The sequence below is a fragment of the Passer domesticus genome, chromosome 13 (assembly GCF_036417665.1).
Source record: "Passer domesticus isolate bPasDom1 chromosome 13, bPasDom1.hap1, whole genome shotgun sequence".
NCBI classification, from domain to species: Eukaryota; Metazoa; Chordata; class Aves; order Passeriformes; family Passeridae; genus Passer; species Passer domesticus.
In genome coordinates, this window is record NC_087486.1 from 13,500,972 (window position 1) to 13,522,031 (window position 21,060).

Consider the following 21,060-nt stretch of genomic DNA (forward strand, 5'->3'; position numbering starts at 1 on the left):
CAGCTGGGATGTTTTATAGCAGGAGTTATGTGAGCTGGGAATGGGCAGACTGGGTGTACAGCCCAGTTGGAGCTTTGCATCTGCTGCTGTCGTCTCAGTGCAGTAAGAAATGGGGCTCTCATCTTTCAGAGGAAGTGTCAGGTCTTAAACTTTGAAAGTAGCTCTCAAATTAGGCTTCTCTAGTGAAAAATAAATATAATTGAGTGCCTGATTCTGTGTGTGCATGTTCTGAATGCAGAGAGCATTATTTGCACAGTGCTGAGTACAAATGGAGACTGACAGGTTTTTTCTGTGTCCAGATGATGTTCACCAGGAGCCAAGTTAGAATACATGGCAAACAACACTGAGACTTTAAAGCCCACACTTGGAGGATAACATGGCTTGCATTATGTCTCTTATTTGTATGTTAAGAATTGACTTCTCTTTTCAGTCTGTCCCTTTTTTGTTCCATAAGGAAATGGAGGAGGTCGTGCAAGTGAAATGTTGGTGGAATTGTCTCAGTTCCTTTCCACACCTGAAGTTCAGTTTATGGCTTCTCATCCAGGCCCAGGATGCTATTTGACCATCACAAGGGCTTCCTAAATTAGTGACAAGCAATTTACTGCAAACTAAGGACCCCTTGATACTGTTCTCTAAGTGCAGCTACAGGTGTGTGAGGAAGATTTGTAACTAATATTCCTGGAATTATTCCATCCATGGCTTTTGGAAGGATTCATTCCTCTTCACCTGGTCTGTTTGCAAACAATTTAAAAAATGTGGCACATCATCTGTTTTCCTGTCACTTCAAAATAAGTTTGAGAGGTGCAAGGGAGAAGGGATTGCTTCTCTTTTTATCACATGTATTTATTAAGACTATGGCTTCTCTAGCAAGTCTCATTTTTCTTCATGTTTTTGTGAAATACTTTTTTTTATGCTTTTCAGCTGGAAATCTCCACTGTAAGAACTGTCATAAATAATATTTATATAATAATCTAGTATTGATAGAGTATTTTTCAAATGTAGTGTAGCTTTATGGTCTAAATGATGGAAACACAGCTGAATTTTATCTCCTTTCAGTTAGGTCAGATGTTTATTTGTTGGTTAACTGGGTGATTTCTGAAAGACTTAGTGACAGTTCTTAAAAACCTAAAAAATAAAACTACATAGCACTGTTTCTGAGGATAACCAGCTTTCAAGATTATGGTCCCGAGGGATAAAACCCCTCTACAATACATTTCAGGAGTGACTTGTTAGTCCTCCATCAGGCCAGGCATCTTTCCTTTGTCTTCTCATGGTAAAGATGAAATTGCTGTAAAACATTTAATCTGGTACACCATGCTTAAATCCTTTCCAAGAGTGCCAAATCCCTTTTAGCTAAAGAAACAAATTTGAATTTGTTCTTAATTTGCTCATTACAGATTTATGTTGACTGTTCCTTATCTTCATTTCCTATCTTTACAAAACTCATGTTTGGCAATTGGTTCCATGTCATTTGATATCAGAGTTAAGCTGACAGGTCTATTAATTTCCTTTTCCTCCCCTTCTCCTCACTTTGCAAGGCAGGTATTGCTTGTGTTCCTCTGGGATGCTTCACCTCTCCAAGTGTTCTGAGATGATCACAAACTAGTTGGAGATTTATTTTTTTTTTGGTTGTTTTCTCAAATATTCTCTCAAAAGCTGTAGGCTCAGCTTTTGATATTATTGATGTGAAGATATCTGTGATGCCTACATATTCTTTTATCATTGATTTTAAAAAAAATCTACACAGTTTTTCTTCTAATTGTAAGTTCTACTTACAATACAGTGCCTTTTTGAAGATAAAAGCAAAATCTCTGTTAAGAATTCACCCAGTTTTAGCATAACTTTGCTTCTTTTTTTTCTCCCTTATACTTAAGGACTTTTTTTTATTTTTCCTCTTCCTTACAGTTTCTGACTCATGTTGTGCTTTACATTTCTAATGATCAGGAATAAAAGTACAATGTATAATCTTATTCTGTTATTAACAGAATTAGCATAAAAAACCCCACAAAGAAATCATGAAAAAATTAATATAGATGTTGTCAAGATTGAAATGAAAAGCGTTTCTAACAATTAGAGTTCATAACACACAGCATGAATGTAGCAATTGTTCTGTTATGGCAGCTGACTCGATTTGATGTATATACAATTAAAACCCTGAAGAACTAATTTTTAAACATTCTTCACATATGTGAAATACTTTGCTATCCACAGGGCTTTTGTTTGGACTTGCTAAAAAGCTCTCATATATAGTGAAAGAACTTTAATGGAAAGAAATAAAATGCAGAAAATTGTAATTTTTTCAGCCAAGTGCTGAACGTGCACATTTAATCCCCTTGTGATTAAAACACTTAAAGGTGCACTTACCTTTCTGTGTGAGTATTCCCATTCTCTGAAATGAGGCTGCTTATGCTTAAAACCTTCAGCAAGGCCATATGAAAGAATAGGTTTTGTGAATTGTTAACTAAATAGTACTAATGACTATATTAAAATGAGCATGCATACAGTATCTTTGACTCTATGCCCTTATTGCTCCCATTTTTCAAATTTGAAATATTAGAAGGAAAGCAAAGCTATCTGCAGCCTTTAGAGTACACCAAAATAAGAGAAGCCTCTCATCATAAATATCATTACTTCAGTTGTATTTTTCCACTCACTGGGTAATTCTGAAACTCTAACTCATGCAAAGGAGAAGAGTGAAAAAAGAAATCACACTTGGTCTCTTGTGGCAGCCATACCATAGTAGTTTTAAAGCTGTATTTTATGCATGTGTACTTGCTGGTTTTTAAACCTTATATTTGTAATAAGGTTTTCATTCAGCTTCAGTGAAGTGTTGCAAGGCTCAGTTACCTGCCATACTGTACCTATTACAAGTTGAAGGTTTTAATCCTTTTTTAGCTGTTTTTGTAAATGTATTGCCTATTGCCTATGTATCTATTACAACTTGAAGGTTTTAATCCTGCTTTAGCTGTTTTTGTAACTGTATACTTGCTGAGTTCCAGACAGGCTTTGAGACAGTATTTTTGTTATGTACTGAATAAGCATAAGTTGTCATCACATCCTGTCAGAATAATATGTAGTATTGATTCTATATGTAATCTTCCAGAATATTTACAAGGGAAGTGTGAATCTACCTCTACTTGGTATTGGTGGCATGGTTAGACTTCTTTTAAATGTGTGCACTGAGTTCTTCATATGTTTTTTTTATGTTATTAATTATTATGGAAGTATAGCAATCCATGCCAAAGTTTATAAATCCAGTCTTTGCACCTGCACTCTCCTGAAAAAAAATTACACATGTGAATGTGTTGGTAATTTCCATCTGATTTTTCCCTTAATTTTTATTTTGAGTTGACAGTGCTTCAAATATTTAGTATAAGTCTTGAAGTATCAGTGGCAAGAGAAGGTTCTAAGGGGATTGCACCAGCATTTTTTCATGTGGTTATGAACACTGGAATTTTCTGTTGTTGTCTTATCGTTCTTTGCATTATGTGCTCTGAAGTTGTGCCCCAACCAAGCCCACAGCACTGTGATGACACACACTAAGCCAAAGGACTGAGCTGGGGAGGTCTTTGGCTGTTTGCTAAAGCAATTTCTAGTGAGTTGTGGCTTCATACTAGCCAGTTAATTTTATGTGTGGGTTACAGATCACAGAATTAGCTTGAAAATGTTAATGTCATTCTAAAAAGTTGCTTCATGACTATTCTTTTTAAGGAAGACAAACTCTTAAGTTTAAATATGCACTAAAGGTGCACAGGCAGTAAAACCGTGGTTATGCTGGTGCTTACTTTCCTCATGCTGCTATACTCACACTTGGAAACCTTTTGGGTCTTTTCCTTGTTTTGCAATCTGAATTGTAGAAACATGTCCTTATCTCAGTATTCCAATATCCAGCAGCTGGTGGTTAATAGTTCTATCCCATGTTTTTTATCCAAAGCCTTAATCATTTTCCATCATGGGTTTGATTAGGGCATGGAAGTAGATGATCTTTGAGACCCTTCCAGCCCAAACCATTCTGTAGCTGGTTGTGTGAAAACAGGTTCTTCCAGTTTTTTATCGTGATCTCATTTCTGTGAACAAAGCGTGTCAGAAAAGTGCAGGGAAAGGAAAAAGGGCTTCACTCTCTTAAAACAGGCTTGCTCCCTTACTTTTTGGTGTCAGCAATCAGAAATTCTTGTATGCCTAACAAAACCCAACTGAGTGAAAGAAAAGCACCACTTTTGCCATAAGATTTCCATCCCAGATGATACTGCCCTAAATAAGATGCAGTTTACAGAAGTACAGAAATGACCACAAAGTTGTATACATATCTGTAAATCTTGTTTCTCTCTCAAGCCTACGACAGGTATTCAGTGGGGAAGTAACTCGCCATGCCTAGTGAATTTTATAATCATTGTGTCATTTGGAAGAGCTCAAATGTCACTGTAAGGAAATAAACAAGAAGAGGTACTACAGAGAAGCAATATGGAATGGAAATGGGCTAAGAGGATATAAATGTAATTAGCGAAACACATTTTCATGACTAGTAAAATTAGCACCCATTTATACATGTTATACACTTGAACCCTTGTTGACACCTGAGGCTGGGAAAATATATCTGCTAATCAAAACATGTAATTATATCCTATGAAGCTGAAGTAACGCACTGAATCCTTGCTCTTCATGGTGTTAATGATTTGTGAAACTCATTTACCCAATCACCTCGGCTTGTCCTTTCTTGCTGTATTTCTGTTCCCCAAAATAGTGAGGTCAGGGACATTATAAAGCAATTAAATATTAGATCTATGGAAGAGTGAGCATTGCGTAAATTGTTAGATGGTATTGATATTAGAGAAGGTGCTCTCAGTAGTGGGGAAAAAATCCCCGGTTATAAAATAAGCAAAGCAAGATGAGTTATTAACTTGCTGGAGAGCAAAAATTCCTGTGGAGCTGTAATGTAGTGGGGTGGTTGGTGACTTGTAATTTCCTACTGGCATGACCTTACTTTGCTGTCTTCAGAGCCCATATCTGCATCTAATTGAAGAACATTAAGGTCTGACACAAACATAAAGGGGGAAAAATATAAATGATTGTGTTTTGAAGTGGTTTGGGCCTGTACAGAAGTACTGAGGAAAAATGGGATATAAAAAAATGTTTACTACATTTACGTCATGATATAACAACAGATGAATTTATTTTGGTTTACAGCCCAGTTCTAAAGTAGTACTGGGGAGATGTGAGAGATGAATCAACTTAATGTAGAAGAGCAATTTATTTATTCTGGCAATAGTGAAGTGTTGCTTCAGTGAAAGGGGTGCTGCCATAGCCATGGACACAGTTCTCTTGCAGTTTTTGGTTGTTTATGTGGGTAGGTAGCAAAAGTGATAATTGAGAGGGGGGAAGGGGGCAAGGAGGGTTTAGATAAGAGTTTTTTATTGACGAAAAGTACAACCAGAAATTAACTTTTTCATGATAGCATTAAAATAATCTTTAGTTCTTGCAGTTCAACAAAATCTTCAGGCTAGTTAAATTGTAAAGATTATTGTAAAAGGGAGAAATGCTCCTGCTGTAGCATAGATGCTATCCATCTTGATTAAGCAGCTCTGGCAGGTACTTTTAAATAACCAGTCCTAAATACTCCTTTTAACCACTTTGGGTTTCTATATCTGCCTGTCTTAGATGAACCAAACAAGAAGAGTTTTTATAACAATGCTGCTTTACCATTCTTCATTGCACCAGTTTTACTGGCATTCACTTTCTATGAAAGGCAAGATAATTAAAATTTAAAACTGAATAAACATGGTGTCCATAATGTTTATTAATCATGAAGTTCTGTGAAGAACAGTGTAGTATAAAAGTGAATTAACTAGTACAGATATATTAGCATATTTAGTATTAAGAGATTTCTTAGAAAACTGGAAATGAGCAGAAAATTTACTGCTTCTAATATTTAAAGGTAAATTAATTCAATGTATCATAGTTCTGTTGATATATTCTTTCTTTGTACCCTAATTTCATGTAAGGGAAGCTGTGGCAATATTTGCATGTTGTATTTGCTATATGCAAGGTAGTTACTGTCCTAAACTTCCCACTCAGAAGCATTGATCTCATAGTTTTAAGTGAAGACTCATGGAAAACCATAATGTTTTGAAAAAAACACACAACTTAGGTCAACAAAATTTATTTTAGAAAACCTGCTGTGCCTTCCTTGAGGTAAGATTGGAGAGTCTAAATAAGTTATGAAATAAATAGAACTGGTATGGTAATATGTAATTCTGCACTGAATCTGTACATAAGACATCCAATGCAGGAATGTTCTGTTAATTGCTATTGTGCTTCTGCTGGAATTGCTGTAGGTGTTCTTTCAGTATGTTCTATTTATGATGGGATATCTGGCAAATCTTCTAAGTTGTAACATTTACATTAAAATATGTTTCAATGTTGAGACTATTGTAGTTGTCCATTTAAAGTCCTTAGGTATGATTTTTGAGTATGAATTTATAACGTTCTGTCCCTGTATACTGCTTACCCCAAACCAGTGATGTGTAATGGAATCTGAATACCTGTGTGAGGAGTGGGCTGCTTGGATTCAGAATCCAGGAGCAGTGCCAGAGGAATTAGGTGAAAAATGGTGGAAGCTCAGTCACAGACCTTGAGCTCTCTTCAGAGTGAGTTGTTGTCTGGGCTGCACTACTCACACCTTAACACAGCAAGGGTTGCTCATGCTTAGTGACATTTAAATTTAACATTTTTCCTTGATTTATCCATTTACATTACCCAGCCATGCAAGAACTTATTTTTTTTTAGGGAGGTTGCTTTTGTACTCTGTTCTGAAGATTAAGAGAGCAAAGTGTCCAGCACACAGCTTTAATTCACTCAGTTCTGTGCCCATGTTGTGCTTAGTGAAGCCATGTTGCGATGAAGCGCTTGACTTTCCTCCTGGAGTCAACTGAGAGTGGAAGAGGCTTTTAGTTATTTTCCAGAAGAAGACAATTCTGTCATTAATTCACTCATTTAAGTTAGGCGGACAACACCTCCCTCTGAACACATCTCAGGAGTGTTTAGTTTTCTCACCGACTGCAGAGAAGAGATTTGGTTCTCTGTAAAGAACCGGGCCATGGTCTAAGTGCCTAATTTAGGTAAAGAAACCTATATGGGTTTTTAATGCATGCTGGGCATGTTGACCAGTAAGTAATAGCTTAAAAGCATTTTCTCAGTGTTAGATGGTGAAAGGAAAGGTCATAAAGATGAACTTTGAGATATTTGTTTGTGAAAGGGCTGAGACATTGCTCACTTGAGCCTTCCAGAAGTGATATTTCACCTTGTAGCTGTCCCTTTCTGTGAAGTGTCGCTGTCGGTGTGATTTGCCTGATGGCCTCTGTGTGCCAGATGATATCTAGGGTTTGTCATGACTGGCAATTAGGATTTGATATGTGGACGCTTAAAAAGTTCCAATTGCTTGTGATGGAGTAAGACCACCAAGAAATTGGGAGAGACTAGTGAAGATGTCAGAGTGCCCTTGGTTGCATGATCAATGTTTGTGTGAATTGTTCCATGAAACCCTACTTGGTGAAGTTCCCACATCCAGAGATGAACTAGTGAATTTGCAACTTCCTCTATGAAACAGAAGTTCTGCTTTGTCGTAGTCCCAAGCTTTTTTTGCTGTCTCCTTCAGAAGAGTGCTGGTTTTACAGCTCAGTGCTTCTCTGTGTTGGAACGGGGTCAGCAGCTGTATAGATTTTCTCAGTGATAAACCTGTGTTCAGGAAGTATCCAGGTTTAAATTCTAGTTTCAAAAGCATGCCTTTGCTGTATTTGATTGAATACAGCTCTTGGCCATGGGTGACTGGTGGCATGTTTAATGTCCCGAGTTAATGACCCAACCTGCATCAGAGGTGTTGTGATAAAAGCAATGACAATTGGGGGATCACTGCTGGGCTGAGGCACAGTCTGTCCACTTTGAGAAAACAGTGACCCTTCACTTGACTCATCTCTTCCTGCCTTTGTGTCATTTTCTCTTATTTGGCAGATATTACAGAAATTGAAAGTGGAACATTATTTTTTTCTGACTGATGTAACTTGGTCCCATGGCTAGTACTAAAAAAGAAAGTCTAAAAAAATTACTGGCATGTGAAAGTTCTTATTATGTTCTTAAGTTTATCTCTTGTCATATTTTTACATCAGCTGGCAAAGAAGCTGTGTGCAGTATTTTATACATGAATATGCTTGCCTTCCATCCTTTGGATCTGCTGAAGAACAGGGATGTGTTCAGGATTTGTGCCCTGCACAAAGAGAAGGTAGGAGCTTGTACAGGGACTGCTGTGCCAGGAGTGCAAGGAAAGGAAATACAGCCTCTGGACAGGCCAGCCTGCTCCCGTGTTCTAAACAGAGCCTTAGTGTTTGGGCAGTACCTAATCCTTGATCTAAAGGATGTGTGATGTGTCCAGTTTATGTACCTTGGAGGAATAAAATGCTCAGCTGCACCTATTACAGTCTGAATGTATTTCTTCAGGACAGTCCTCTGATTCTTGGTCCTTGGAGTTTTTGAGCTGGTTTTTTTTCCCAGGCCTAACAGAATTCTAACCAGTAATGTTTGTTTTCTCACTTCTTGGTTGTCTTTTCAAGTCTTTGATTCTGGCTTTTCCTGAAGGTTTTGTAGTTTGTTGCTCCATTATGTGCAACATGGAGCGTGCAGTGGAAAACTAGCTGTGAACACGAGGTAGTTTTTGTAGGAACATCTAGACTTGAGACATGGATTTCTGTTTACACCTAAGGTCATTCTTGTGTTATTTGTATTTTTTATCTCTGACTTCTTCCTGAGCTCCTGCTCTTGCCTCTAGCTCTGCTTCTCTCCTCTCATGCTGGGATTGGCAATGAGACACTGCTAAGGCAGTTTAATTGCTCCTATTCATATCCTAATGATTTTTCTCTTATTTCTGAGATTACTCTGACCCATTTATTGCTTTGTTCTTCTTTACATGACATTTATGGACAATGATGGACATGTAAAAAATGGACAACCATTGAAAATTTTCAAATGTCAGCCTGCTTCAAATACTATTTAACACTTCTAAAGTTCAAATCACTACTTGGCCTTTTCTTGGTTCCTTTTTAATGAAGACTGAAACTTCTTCATTCTGTTCCCAAAAGCAGAAGCATTTGATGTAGATTAACACTGACTCTACTTTTCAGACACCCTTCTTCATCCCACAACAGACCATGTATAGGATCAAATGGCATAATTTTGATCAACTAAAATATTTGGAGATAAGCTGTCTGTGAACTGTCTTATGCTTTTGGCATTTCCATGGTAATATATGTGGAGGAGGAGAAAATCTGACTTATACATGTTTTCCCAGTCATGATTTGTCATTATAAGTGAAGATTCTTTTAGGTAATGTAGTCAATACAATTAAAGCTAAAAGGCAAGTTTGGCATAATCCCAGTTTTAGCCTTTCTGAAATACCATTTATACAGAGTAACCTGAAGCTCTTAATTGCCAGGATTTATAAGAAAATACTTCAGTATGCACTGATATTTCACTATATACACTAGTAGTTGTGTATGATGCCATAATTTTGGGGTGTGTGTGTGTGTAACAGAGGACAGAGTGTTTTTCTGGAACTTTCTGTGGGAAGTCTGGAAATTCTGTGTAATAGCACTGTCTTGAGCTATGGTTTAGATGGCTTTTATCTATCCACTCGAAGCTATTTCAGGATAAATTGACAACCTGCACCATGTCTTTTTACTCAATCACCTCTGTGTGCAGAGTGCCAGTAGTGTTTTCAGAGCAGCACTTATGATAAGGAAAAAGTAGGCATAAATGGGCTGCTGAGAATTTATTGGGAGTCCTCATTCTGTTGATCAGGAGCTCTGCCAACACAGTGACTCCACTGCCTGTTTAGTGAACAGGTAGAGCTTCTTCTAGCAGAGTATTTCTCCTCCTCAGAGATAAAAAGGGTAGAATGAACAGGAGCTGAGACAGCTTGTCACTGCTGAATCTTGTCCTGACAGCTGCCTTAGCAGAATGCATTTGATAAACTGTGATTGACAAAATACTTGAAAACTGCAGCTTAAAACTGAATTTCTGGAGAGTGTGAAAGTAGACAGGATAAAGTAAGAATAGTCTTGTGAGCACACAGAGCTGTCATCACGCACATAACTCTCTTTAAATTTGAAAAATAGAAAGCTGTAGGGAAACCTAGACTGTCCTAATATAATTATCAAGATCATTACTGAAATTGAGCTTTCATTTGAAGCTAGGTCCTGTGCTTGTTTACTACACAAAATCTAATGTAATTTAATTCAGTGGTAGACAAGGGGCAAAACAAGCAAAAAGAAAATCAGCTATGGATTGCTGTGAACCTCTGGAGTCCATACATAAATTTTGAAGTTTTATGGTCCATTTTCATACTAAGAAAGAATTGGCAACAGTGGACCTGATTTCCCTGACTTTACATTTGTGTTCTGAGAACAATTAGTTTCCACTTACTGCAAATTAAGCTCATCACTTCCCAAAAAGAAAACCCTTTTTAAACATCTTCTCCATGATTGGAAGCACTCAGAGGGCTCTTTTCTTAGGTGGGTTTTCTGCTGTATTTCAAATCAATGTAATCTCCTTAATAGTCTATATAAAATGTTATATGTCATGCCACAAAACTCTGAAAATTAATTACATCACTCCTGTATAAATACTGGGATGATTCTCAAAGTACTTGTGTGTATATATTCATTTACAAACAGAAGAAGGGGAGTTACTGCCAGGACTGCTGACTGCAGAGGGCTGTGGCAGTGAGCAGAGCACAGACTCTGTTGCTTGCAATCATTACACCACCACTTGATGCATTTGTTGGTGTTTGTTCTATTTTTCATTTGCATTTAAATTTCTGTGAAGGAAAGATAAGATAGAGGTAAACAAATGATGTTTATTTGCTCTTCAGTTGTGCTCCTACTAGACATGTGACTTAGAGAGAGAAAACATTGGGGAAAAGCGCCTCAGCATCCTCTGCAAAGCATCACACCTCCATTCATTCTCCAGCAGACTTCAAAAGACACTTCCCTCAGGTTTTAATGAAAACATAAATCAACAGGGAGTAACTAAAAATACACTTAAAGTTAACGGGAAACTAGGTCAATCACCACATGACTCAGTATTTGTAGCTTGGATAAAACACATTGCAGTGTTTTTCACATCATAAATACCCTTCTGGTAGAAGAGAAAGTATTCTCTATGTTTATTTCCTATCCCTTTGGAGTCAGGGAGTGTAATGCTTTCTCTGTAACTCTGCACAGCATGAAGCTGTGATGTGTTTGGGTTGTCTGTCTTGTCCAGGGCAGTTTTTCTGCTTTTTGTACAAACTGGGCACTGAGGGCTCCATTCCATCAGGAGACAGATGAGTGTGTTTGTTGTCAGCCCATGTTGTGGGCAGAGGGAAGCAGCTGCCATCACGTGTGAGGTAACATATGTTGTTACAGAAAAGAGCTGAATTTATCTGGGGTTTTTCTGAGCATTATGGTCTCTTCCTGCACTTTGTTGGTCACGGGGCAGACTTAATTGTGGTGGTTTTTAGCATGAGCAGAAAATACTGAACAGAATAAACAGAAAAGTACTGAAGTGATTGATTTCTGTATGGCAGTGTAGTAAAGACAAATATGTTGAAAATTCCCTGATTAATCTCAGAATGTGACTGGTAGGTGTGATGAACAGTAGGTGAAATGGATAAATATTGAGGAATTATGATGGGCTTTGAATTGTCTATTAAGATTCAGGAAAGTTATGGAAGGAAAACCATGTTAGCAATATTACTATAATGCAAACAAACCTCTTCTTATAACAAAACTGGGAAGCAGTGGGAAGTTTATTTAAAGAAACCAGAAAATATTGTCACTGCCACTGTAGAAAGGTGTGGAAGGTCCATAAACATTGACCAATATGTTGAATTCTCATTCTTTCCTTTAAAGAATTATACAGTTGAACTGGAAAAGGCAGTGAGATGACTTACCCAAAGTATAGCATAGTTTCCTTGTGAAGTATAACTTTAATATTCTTTAGTGTAAAAACCACTGGTGACATGACTGGAGCCTCTGCTGCAGTGAATGACACAAAAAATGTAAAAAAGGAATGAGTGCTGACTGCCTTTGACCTGTATGGAAACTATTCAGCATGAAATTAGCAAATGGCAGATCCAAAATGAGCAAAACTCCACCTCATATACATTCAGGGCTTCTTGTCCCTGGACATTGTAAATATGAACAATTTACACTGGCTCAGAGCCAGACTTGAGGAACTGATGGAAGAAAAATTCAACTACAGCTGTTGAATAAAATTTTTAGGAAATTGGAGAAGCAAGCTCCTGGAGTTACAGAGGATATTCTCAAGTATTACTTTCATGTATTTATTCTAGTTTTATACTTTTCCCTGGGCTAGAGAAATGATAAAATAGCTTTGATATGATTTGCTACAGGTTGTACTTAGATTTTTATCAAAGAGTCCTGAGAATAGTTTTGTTTCAAAGCTATAGGTGATCTCATTATAGAGGCTGAACAGATATTTGGTGAAGTTTGAGACAGAAATCTTGTTCTTCACATCTTTTTCCCCAGCAAAAAGCACAGTGAAGCAGTAAGCTTGTGTTCTTGAGAGTTTTTTGTCAGTTCTTAGTTCTTCAAAATTGTTTACAGGCACAGATGACAAATAAGATCTTACCAACTAAATTACTTGAAAACTGTAATTTGATTTTTTTTCACTAGTAGAACTTGCTGCAGAAAGACAAGAGAGATCAGTAAGTAAAAGTAGGTTTAAAGGTGGTTGAGGCTCATCAGTTAATTAACTTGCCATAGCAATTTAAAAACAAACAATAATTCGTAACAGTGAAGAACATAAATGAATAATGAGGAAGACAGATGCTGAAGTTATTACTTCAAGAGCTTTGTTTTGTGAGGCAGTGCTATTGCTAGAACACTCATCTCAGTCACTTTCTTTGTATTTTTAGGAGCTTCCTTGGTTTTAAATGAGCAATGAGCTACAGTGTTAGAGGCAGACAGGATGTTGTAGTGTCTGTGGAATATTCAGGTTGTTGGAGGAAATCATGAGCAGCCGCCTTTAGTTTTTCCCTAATTCTATAAAAGAAATGGTCAGAAAACTTTTATTGGTTGATTTATCCTCTCTTTAAAATGTCAAGCTGAAAAATAAGGAGAAAATAAGTAGAAAAATTATTTTTATGGAATTACTTCTACAATTTAAACTGATTTTAGTGTTCTTGATAAAAATTATTTATGCGGTTTTGTGTGGTGCCAAAAGTGAGGAGAAAAAGCAGTGGGTGCCCTCATTGAAGTGCTGAGTGGTTTTAGTACAGTGCATGTGGTCTGCTCTACATTTTAAACTTTGTACCTCACAGCTTCTGTTGTAAAATTTCATTCACGTGAATTTTGTCACCAGATTTGTGAAAGGATAACCAGTTTAGTGACTTAATTTTGTTTTTAACAGTAGAGCTACTGATCTTTCCAGGTGTTAAGTTTTTGATCTAAAAACATAGTCATTGGCACAGAGTCAAGTGTTATTTGTGAGAGGCTTGCATGGAAAAGGTTTTAAAGAAAGAGAAAGCAACCATGGGGAACCTTCAGTTGCTACTTGTAGCTTTTCTTAATTTTTAATAAATTATTCCCATGAGAGTTGTGACTTATGTCTCTATAATTATTAAATCATGACTGGTAACTGACTCATTGGTCTGGATGGGGCTACTGAACCGTTCCTAACAGCATGAAGTAATCGTTGTTGAATTGACCTTTACTTCAAAAGGCAAAGTAAAACCAGAAGGAAGAAATGTTGGGAAGTTTCAATTAGAGTTTTACTTTTTGTGTGAGTCAATGACCATGTTGAATGAAGAGGCAGTTATGAATATTTTAGACATTAGGGATTGGCTCTTCAGGGGAATTTGAGAAGATTTATCAAAATTACCAGATACATAGTGGCATGATCTTAATGTGATATTGTGAAATTGATTGACACTCCTATGTAGACATAATCATTTGGACTTAATAGGCTGTATTTAATTCTTTTGGGAGATAAGACTAATAGAAATCATTTAATTTGACTTAAATAAATTACTTGAAATTTAGGTTCAGTTAACTTTGACTTCATAGTTATAACAGTCTTCTACACAAAGAAGTAGATACATCTCTGCATTTTAAGTGCTGATCTGAATTACGCATGTCACTGTGATTCTTATGGTAGAAAGATACCCCAGTGCTTTTAGTACTCCATAGGAAATGAAGTACTATGGAGTAGTACTCCATTTGTACTGAAGGAATGAGTATGAAGGAAAGTAAGTATATTTAATTTTGATTTCTGTGTTCTTGTCTCTAGTGTAGCTAAATACTTGCCTTATTCTCTGCAAATGGCCTGGATGGTACCCTTAGAAACCCAGCTCCTTGTACAATAGGTCTGTTGCTGGTCATACTGATAACATTTAGGAAGTTTTAAATTGCAATGCAAGTAAAAACTTCTTCTGACTCCCATTTTATAACCTTACCTTTAGACTGAGGAGGGAGAAAATGGTGTATTTGCTGTGGAGTTCATTGAACTAAAACATGCTTTCAGACATCCTTGAACTGCATTGGAGCATTTTCCTTTGTAGTGTTTGTCAATTTGGCAGGAACATTGAGTGGTGTGTTAACATATTATTTTGTGGAAGTATACTCTTAAATATGTCTTGTGGGTGTTTTGCATTGGAGAATAATTGTGCTTGAGAGCTGCCAATACATGCTGAAGGTAAAGGTTTTTAGCCTAATTGAGTTGTTGAATGCACTTTGGAGGAGAGAAAACCAAACACAACTTTCAGAAAAGATCAAGCAAAACATTGGATAAGAAATGTGCAATAGAACATAATGGAGCAATACAGCAGAGAGTAATTCTGTCAAGACAATATGGGAAAAGAAAAATTGTGTGGCCTTTTTGTTGCTGAACAGCTCTTATTCCCATACCTTTGTGCACGACTTTTGTATTACTGGGGGTTTTTTTCTAACTGGAGGTGGTGTGCACAGAGGTTGAGTACTGGATGAGTCTCATCTGCCAGGTATGGTCTTCAGGCATGGTCTGAAGTATTAGGGTAGAATGTAGGGAAAAAATCCTGGTTTTTTGAGGGCAGAGTAGAGCATTGAACTGTCTGGTACTGAGAGAGTCTGTCAGTTGCTATGGGCTTTCTCCTGTTCCTCGCTCATCATAATGATGAGCAAGAATCATAGAGCAAATAACAATGAAAATGCACTGAGATACCAGCAGAGGAGAAAATTCTACTCACAGAAAGTGGTCAGTAAAAAGGAAATCGGAGATATCTGGGACAAGTCTCAGCCACACAGGTGTGACAGAAAAGGAACAAGGGTTTATTACTGGATTTTTAATTTTTTGTGTAAATATAGGGAGGGAGGGAAAGCAGCTCAGCTTGAGAAATTCAGGCTATTTATTTGTAAGGCTTTTTTTCAAGGTTTCTGAAGTGCTACTTTATAAAAATAAACCAGCTTTTTATTGTATATTACTAGTAAAAATTGGGTTATGCCACTTTGATAAATAGAAGAGGAAAAATGAGAACAGAGCTTAGGAGGATATTTAGGCTCTGGTCATATTTAATGTTCCACAGTCATTTTTTAGATCAATGCTGACTGAGACACATAAGACTTACAGGTGGAGGAAGCAACTCTTACAAAATGTAAGAAACTTTTCATACATACTAAAACCCCCAAACAGCCCAACCATAAACAATGTGCTATCATCTTACAGGGTGGAGCACATCTTACACGATTGGTTACCCAGCTTTTAGTGATGCCAATTGGAAAATGCTAAACATCAAAATGCCAGAATATCTGTGAGCTAATAAGATTGGGAATTTGTAGTGCACAGCAGGAAGCATCTATTTAAACCATGAAGGGAAGAATTTCAAAGGAAGAAAACAACTGGGGATGAGGGGAGTGGAATGATGCTTGTTCCTGGATTGCTGATGGCTGTGAGTAGTTGCTAGGACAGCTCAAAAGAGGGACTAGAACTAAGAACAAGAGGATATTTGGATATTTGACAGCCTCTTTCCTGGGACAAACACATGTCCTGTGGGGCCAGGTGTGCTCTGCACTGGGATCCTGAGCAGCAGAACCTCTGGCTGCTGGTCCAGAGGTGCCTCCCAATGGTGGTAGGGAATTTAGAGAAATACTTAAAATATGCAGAAGGCAAAGAGCTGGTCCAAACTCCATATTCCTCATGGGAGGGCAGGTCAGGAATTTCAGTGGCTGTTTTCTCAGTTTTCGAATGGTGCTGCCAGGATTGGTACTGGTGTCTAAAATCACCTCCATCAGCTTTTGATGGGGCTTGAGACAGAAAACCAAAAACTGCTGCTCAGTCATCTTCAAAAGGCAAGGACAGAAAACAGGTTTCTTTCTCCCTGCCAGTTACTGTGGGAGGGGTTGTAATTTCAAGGGAATGTATAGGAGGAGCACAGGAAATTCACACAGGTTTTACATTTCCAGATATAGCTGTGGTGTCTGATCGGGACTAAAATTAACTTAATGTTCTAAAGATTTACTTACAAAAGATTTTCTTTTCCTAATTTTTTGTAAGGCCAAAGATTGTAGGTCATAGTCTGCTCTTTCCTTTCTGATAATTGCAAAATCCATTACCGTCCCTTCAAGATGTTTTTTTTATAAAAGGCTGTACTAAATCTGAATAAAAGCCTAATAAGTAGATTAGTTAGAAGAATAGTCCTCCTGTGGATGGTTGATTCCAAATGTAGCTGCTAGAGATAACCCTAAATGCAATTAGGTTTAACTCCCTGTGAGTGTCAAAGGAAGGTAATACCCACAGAGACTTCCCTTCAGATGACACTATTTTAAAGTGTCTTAACATTGAAATATTCTTTCCTTTGGGCATTGGTGACAAAATTATTATTATTTTTTTTATTTTTGGAGAAACAATGCTTGGCAACTTGAGCTTTAGCCATTAGTTTTAGGTACTTCCCATAAAAAGTGGGATATTTCAGCTTCCTTGGGTGAGCAGTTTATTGTCCTCATCTGTGTCCTTTATAAGAATAAAATATCCCAAGATGGCCACAGACAGGCAAAACAGAAAATAGGAAATTCAGTAACATATACAAGCTTAAAGTGTAATGTGATAAAATGTCAATAGATGAATTGTTGATGGATTAATTCTGGTTTTCCTCATAAAAGAGAAATAAAAGCTAAAGCTTGTATTAAAACAGAAATAGAGACATTAAAGATTTTGAAACTTTTCATATTATGGGAGGGATATAACAGAAATAGTATAATTGCAAAGTACTAAAATGGTTTAATTTAGCTGTAAGTACTGCAGAAGAATTGCACTGTATTTAAGAGTTTGGTTCCATTTTCACATAGAAAGAGAAAAGAAAAAAAGCTGAGTGAAACAATTCCATGACTTCCTCTTTGATATATTCCTGCATATGCATGTGTTTAGTTATATTTAATTTCTCCCGTTTTTAAAATGTGAACATAATATCAAATTTTAGTATTTTGTTTTGGGGAAAATTGCTGGTAATACCAAAACAAGAAATTTACAATAATTTTTTGTTACCAGGATTTTACATTGATATCCAGAGTGCTCTGCCCTTCAGATTTCTTTGTTTGACTTGGATGTTGTTCTTTAAATTCTTTCTTAATAAGTGTTCCAGAAAATCTCTCTTTTTTTTTTTTTCCCTTTCGTGCTTTTAAATCAGAAGTCTGTACCATAAAAGTAAAGCTGAGCTAAGATGTGAACCAAAGTACCCAAAAATGTCTTATAGTTGTACCTTAGCAAAATTTAGCTTCATGTATGGCAGGGAGACATTGAGCCAGTTCAGTAAATTCTGCCTGGATTTTATTGTTTGTAACTTGTCCCTTGAAATTCCTTTCCCCCCAAGCCAGAGATGTAAGACTCAGAAGCTGTCATTCTTTCACATTATTCCACTTGAAGCAAAGCATTTTTGCTCCTAACAAATAACTAATTTGTTGTCTAGCGTGCAAAATGGTTTGTTTTCTATTGTTTTGGTCAGGTCTTTTTTATTTGTGTCAATGTGTTGCCTTTTGTCTTTGTATATAATAAATTGCTTTGTTTACAGAACATATTTTCACTGTTGATTTGTTTAAGTGTTGGGTGAAAGATTAAATTATTATGTTATAAATATTATGAAGGATTTGAAAGTGAGATGCACCAAGTAAAATTATTTTCCAGTGAAAACTTAGACAGTGAAAAAATTTGAGTGACCATACATTAATTATTGGTCTTCTTGTCTTGCTGGTTTTTGCAAGGAAAATCATGTAAATAAATAAAAATAGGTTTTCTATTTCCTGTTTACTACATCTGAAAAATTTCCTAATGTTATTATGAAATTCAATAATTCTTCTCAATTGATTTTGAGCTTTTCAAATGTAAGAGGACTCCCTCATTATGTCATGGTTTCAAAATCCAGGATTATTTTATTTCCTTTTTTTTAGTCTAAGAGAGAGTAAATTTAAAAGTAAAGGTTTTGGGTTTTTTTGTATACATGTATTAAAATCTGTTTTCTTAAAGATGGAGAATTTTTATGAGACAGAAAAGAAAAAAATTAATCTCCTTGCAACAGTAGAGTTTCACTGGTTCCTGTCTAGTTGAGATGCAGCAGAATGAGTTTGATTATGTTGAGACTCAATGTAAATGTCATAATGCTGCTGCAATAAACTTGTAAGAAATTATTATTACAGCTGAAAGTGTCCATTTTCCAAATTTATCTTGGGAGTCTTTTTAGGGAACAAAAATTATCTTTTAAAAGAATGTAATGATATGTATTTGACTATAGGAGTAATGGATAGTACACTGAAAATAAGTTAGTATGAGCTTAAGCACCTCCTCTACAGCCTGTATGGAAACTCTGCTGGCCTTTGGTAAAGTTCTCCCCAAACAGAGATTTTAGGGAGATTTTTATGCACTCAGGGCTTTTTGTGGTGTTCAATGCTGACAGTGGGTATATGGACTGCCTGCATAGCAAGATTGCACCAAACTACTGCTACTCAATCTGCCTTTTTATGTCACTGATAACAAGATAAAAGAATTCCTAATCTCTAGATAATGAAGAGTAATGTATTTTACTGACTATTGAGGAATGCTTTGGGTGGGAGGAGGTGAAACATTCTATTGGCTGTGTTGTAGCAAAGATGAATGGAATGGAAGAAAAGAAGGAGAAGAGCCATCTCTAAAATGTTATTTGTTTTATTTCATTTAGATTTTCACACACACCTTTCTGAGAAATTGAAAGACAGACAGACAAGCTGGCAGCAGCTGGCTGAGACAAAGAACTCTCTAATACGTAAGGTTTTTATTTTGCTTAAACTGTATTCCTTGTAAACTTAGAACCTAGTTTAGAACTTGTGTGTTGTGCAATGCTTAATCTTGTTCTGTGTATGTTCTGCTTATTATGTGTTGTGGTATTTTGGCAGTTGGTTTTTTTTCTTCCTGGGTATTTCTATTCTGTTGAATAAACCTGATCTCTACTACTCATTTCCATCTCATTGTTGAATATGACCTTCCTGGTTGGATTGAGCTAATTTAGGGGTTTTTCACTGGGAGACTGGGCTGGGTGGTGAAGGAGCTGTTTTCCCCGAGCTGATCATGCTTCATGGTGTGCTTCATGCTTCATCAGAGCTAAGATATGGAAGAGATGGCAGCTCCGGGTAGCCACAGGCATAATTCTGAACCAAAATGGTACCTGCACCTGTATTTTCACCAAGGCAATTGCCTATGTTGTATTCCATTGGCAACGGTTTGCATGGGACACAAGTTTCTTCTGTCAGCCTTTTGAGTGAAAGATTTAGTGATGGCTCTGTTCATTTTCAGTCTTGATTTGAATTCTTTTGTTCTAAGAGGATGAGATTCAGCCAGTCACACTCAATGTGCCCCTGAAGTTTTGTATCTTAGGGGCTGTGCAAATCAGGGAGTTGTGTTGGTGTTTGTGGGGAATTGCGCTTTGCTAGCCAGAGGTTTTGAAGTAGCACTGTTCCCCACACACTCACATTTTGCTTCCCTGAGAGTAAAACTCCTTTAGGAGGAAGAGGATGTTTGGGAAAAAAAGACTGCAATGCACTATTTTAGAAAAATGAAAAGTTTCCAGGCTGTATAATATAAATCAAAAGACATCTCAAGGAATTTTAGTACAAAGATAATGATTCAGTGACATCTTCCTCTTGATATTTCTTGAATTCAAGAATTATTTTCATTAATTGGATATGTACACTAACTATAGTGTCAGCTGTTTTTGATAAAGCCATTTTTCCTTGACTTGGCAAACTTTATTTTGTGTTTGATTGCCTAAAGAGATGAAAGATAGATTTTGTTATTTCATTCTTTTCTTCCACTGCACCTCTGACCTAGTACATACATGAAAGATGCCTTTCTGTTTGGGCTCTTTTTTTAAGCACTTAAGTAAACACTTTGCAAGATGAGGGCCCTAACCAGGAATAATAAATACTCTGCTTGCTTAATATTCAAATGGGACATAAACTGAGGTTTTCTCACCACCCTCATTTTCTGATGTACTTCTTTCCATAACTGCTTCCTTTTTGGTAAAAACTAGTGAATGGCATTATTCTTTGAATCTCAAACAGTGTCTGAGCAAATACTGGAATGGTGTCTTAAATCAGGTTCTGGAAAGGACTGAGCATCTGTGACCATCTCCTAGTCAGTGCAGCCCATGAGTAGCCGATCAGGACTGTTTGTTGTGTTTCCAGGCTTCTTAGAAGAGTGGGAGCCAGAGCTTTTGGTAGAGTAATTAAATTTCCATTGTGTTGATGTACAGTGCTGAAAACTGCCCAGGGTGGTGTGTGTATGGTTGGTAATAAAGATTAAATTAATAAAGAACAGAAACGATCCTGTACATATCTCTGCATTTCTGAAGCATTCATGATTATTGATAGTGTTGCAGGAGGATTTTGGCACAGGTGAAATGAGCGGGTTATGCTATTTAGGCTGTACTAATCTCAAAGAATAATGCTTGAATGCATTTTTTCCAGGATCACAAAAAGGTTTTGCCTGACAAATTGCATCCAACTGAACAATGTCTTT

At 36.8% G+C, this 21,060-nt stretch overlaps 1 protein-coding gene across 25 annotated transcripts in view; it reads left to right on the forward strand.

Annotated features, from left to right (window-relative positions):
• TENM2 (teneurin transmembrane protein 2) overlaps nucleotides 1–21,060 on the forward strand; it is a 1,348,016-nt gene that overhangs the window by 1,041,672 nt on the left and 285,284 nt on the right. For 19 of the 25 annotated variants that reach the window (XM_064387797.1, XM_064387800.1, XM_064387808.1 and 16 more), the window contains one exon: nucleotides 19,226–19,309. The exons of the other annotated variants lie outside the window; for them this stretch is intronic. In XM_064387797.1, the coding sequence (XP_064243867.1) occupies nucleotides 19,226–19,309 (84 nt within the window). The remainder of the gene's footprint in view (nucleotides 1–19,225; nucleotides 19,310–21,060) is intronic. 25 annotated transcript variants of the gene reach the window in all.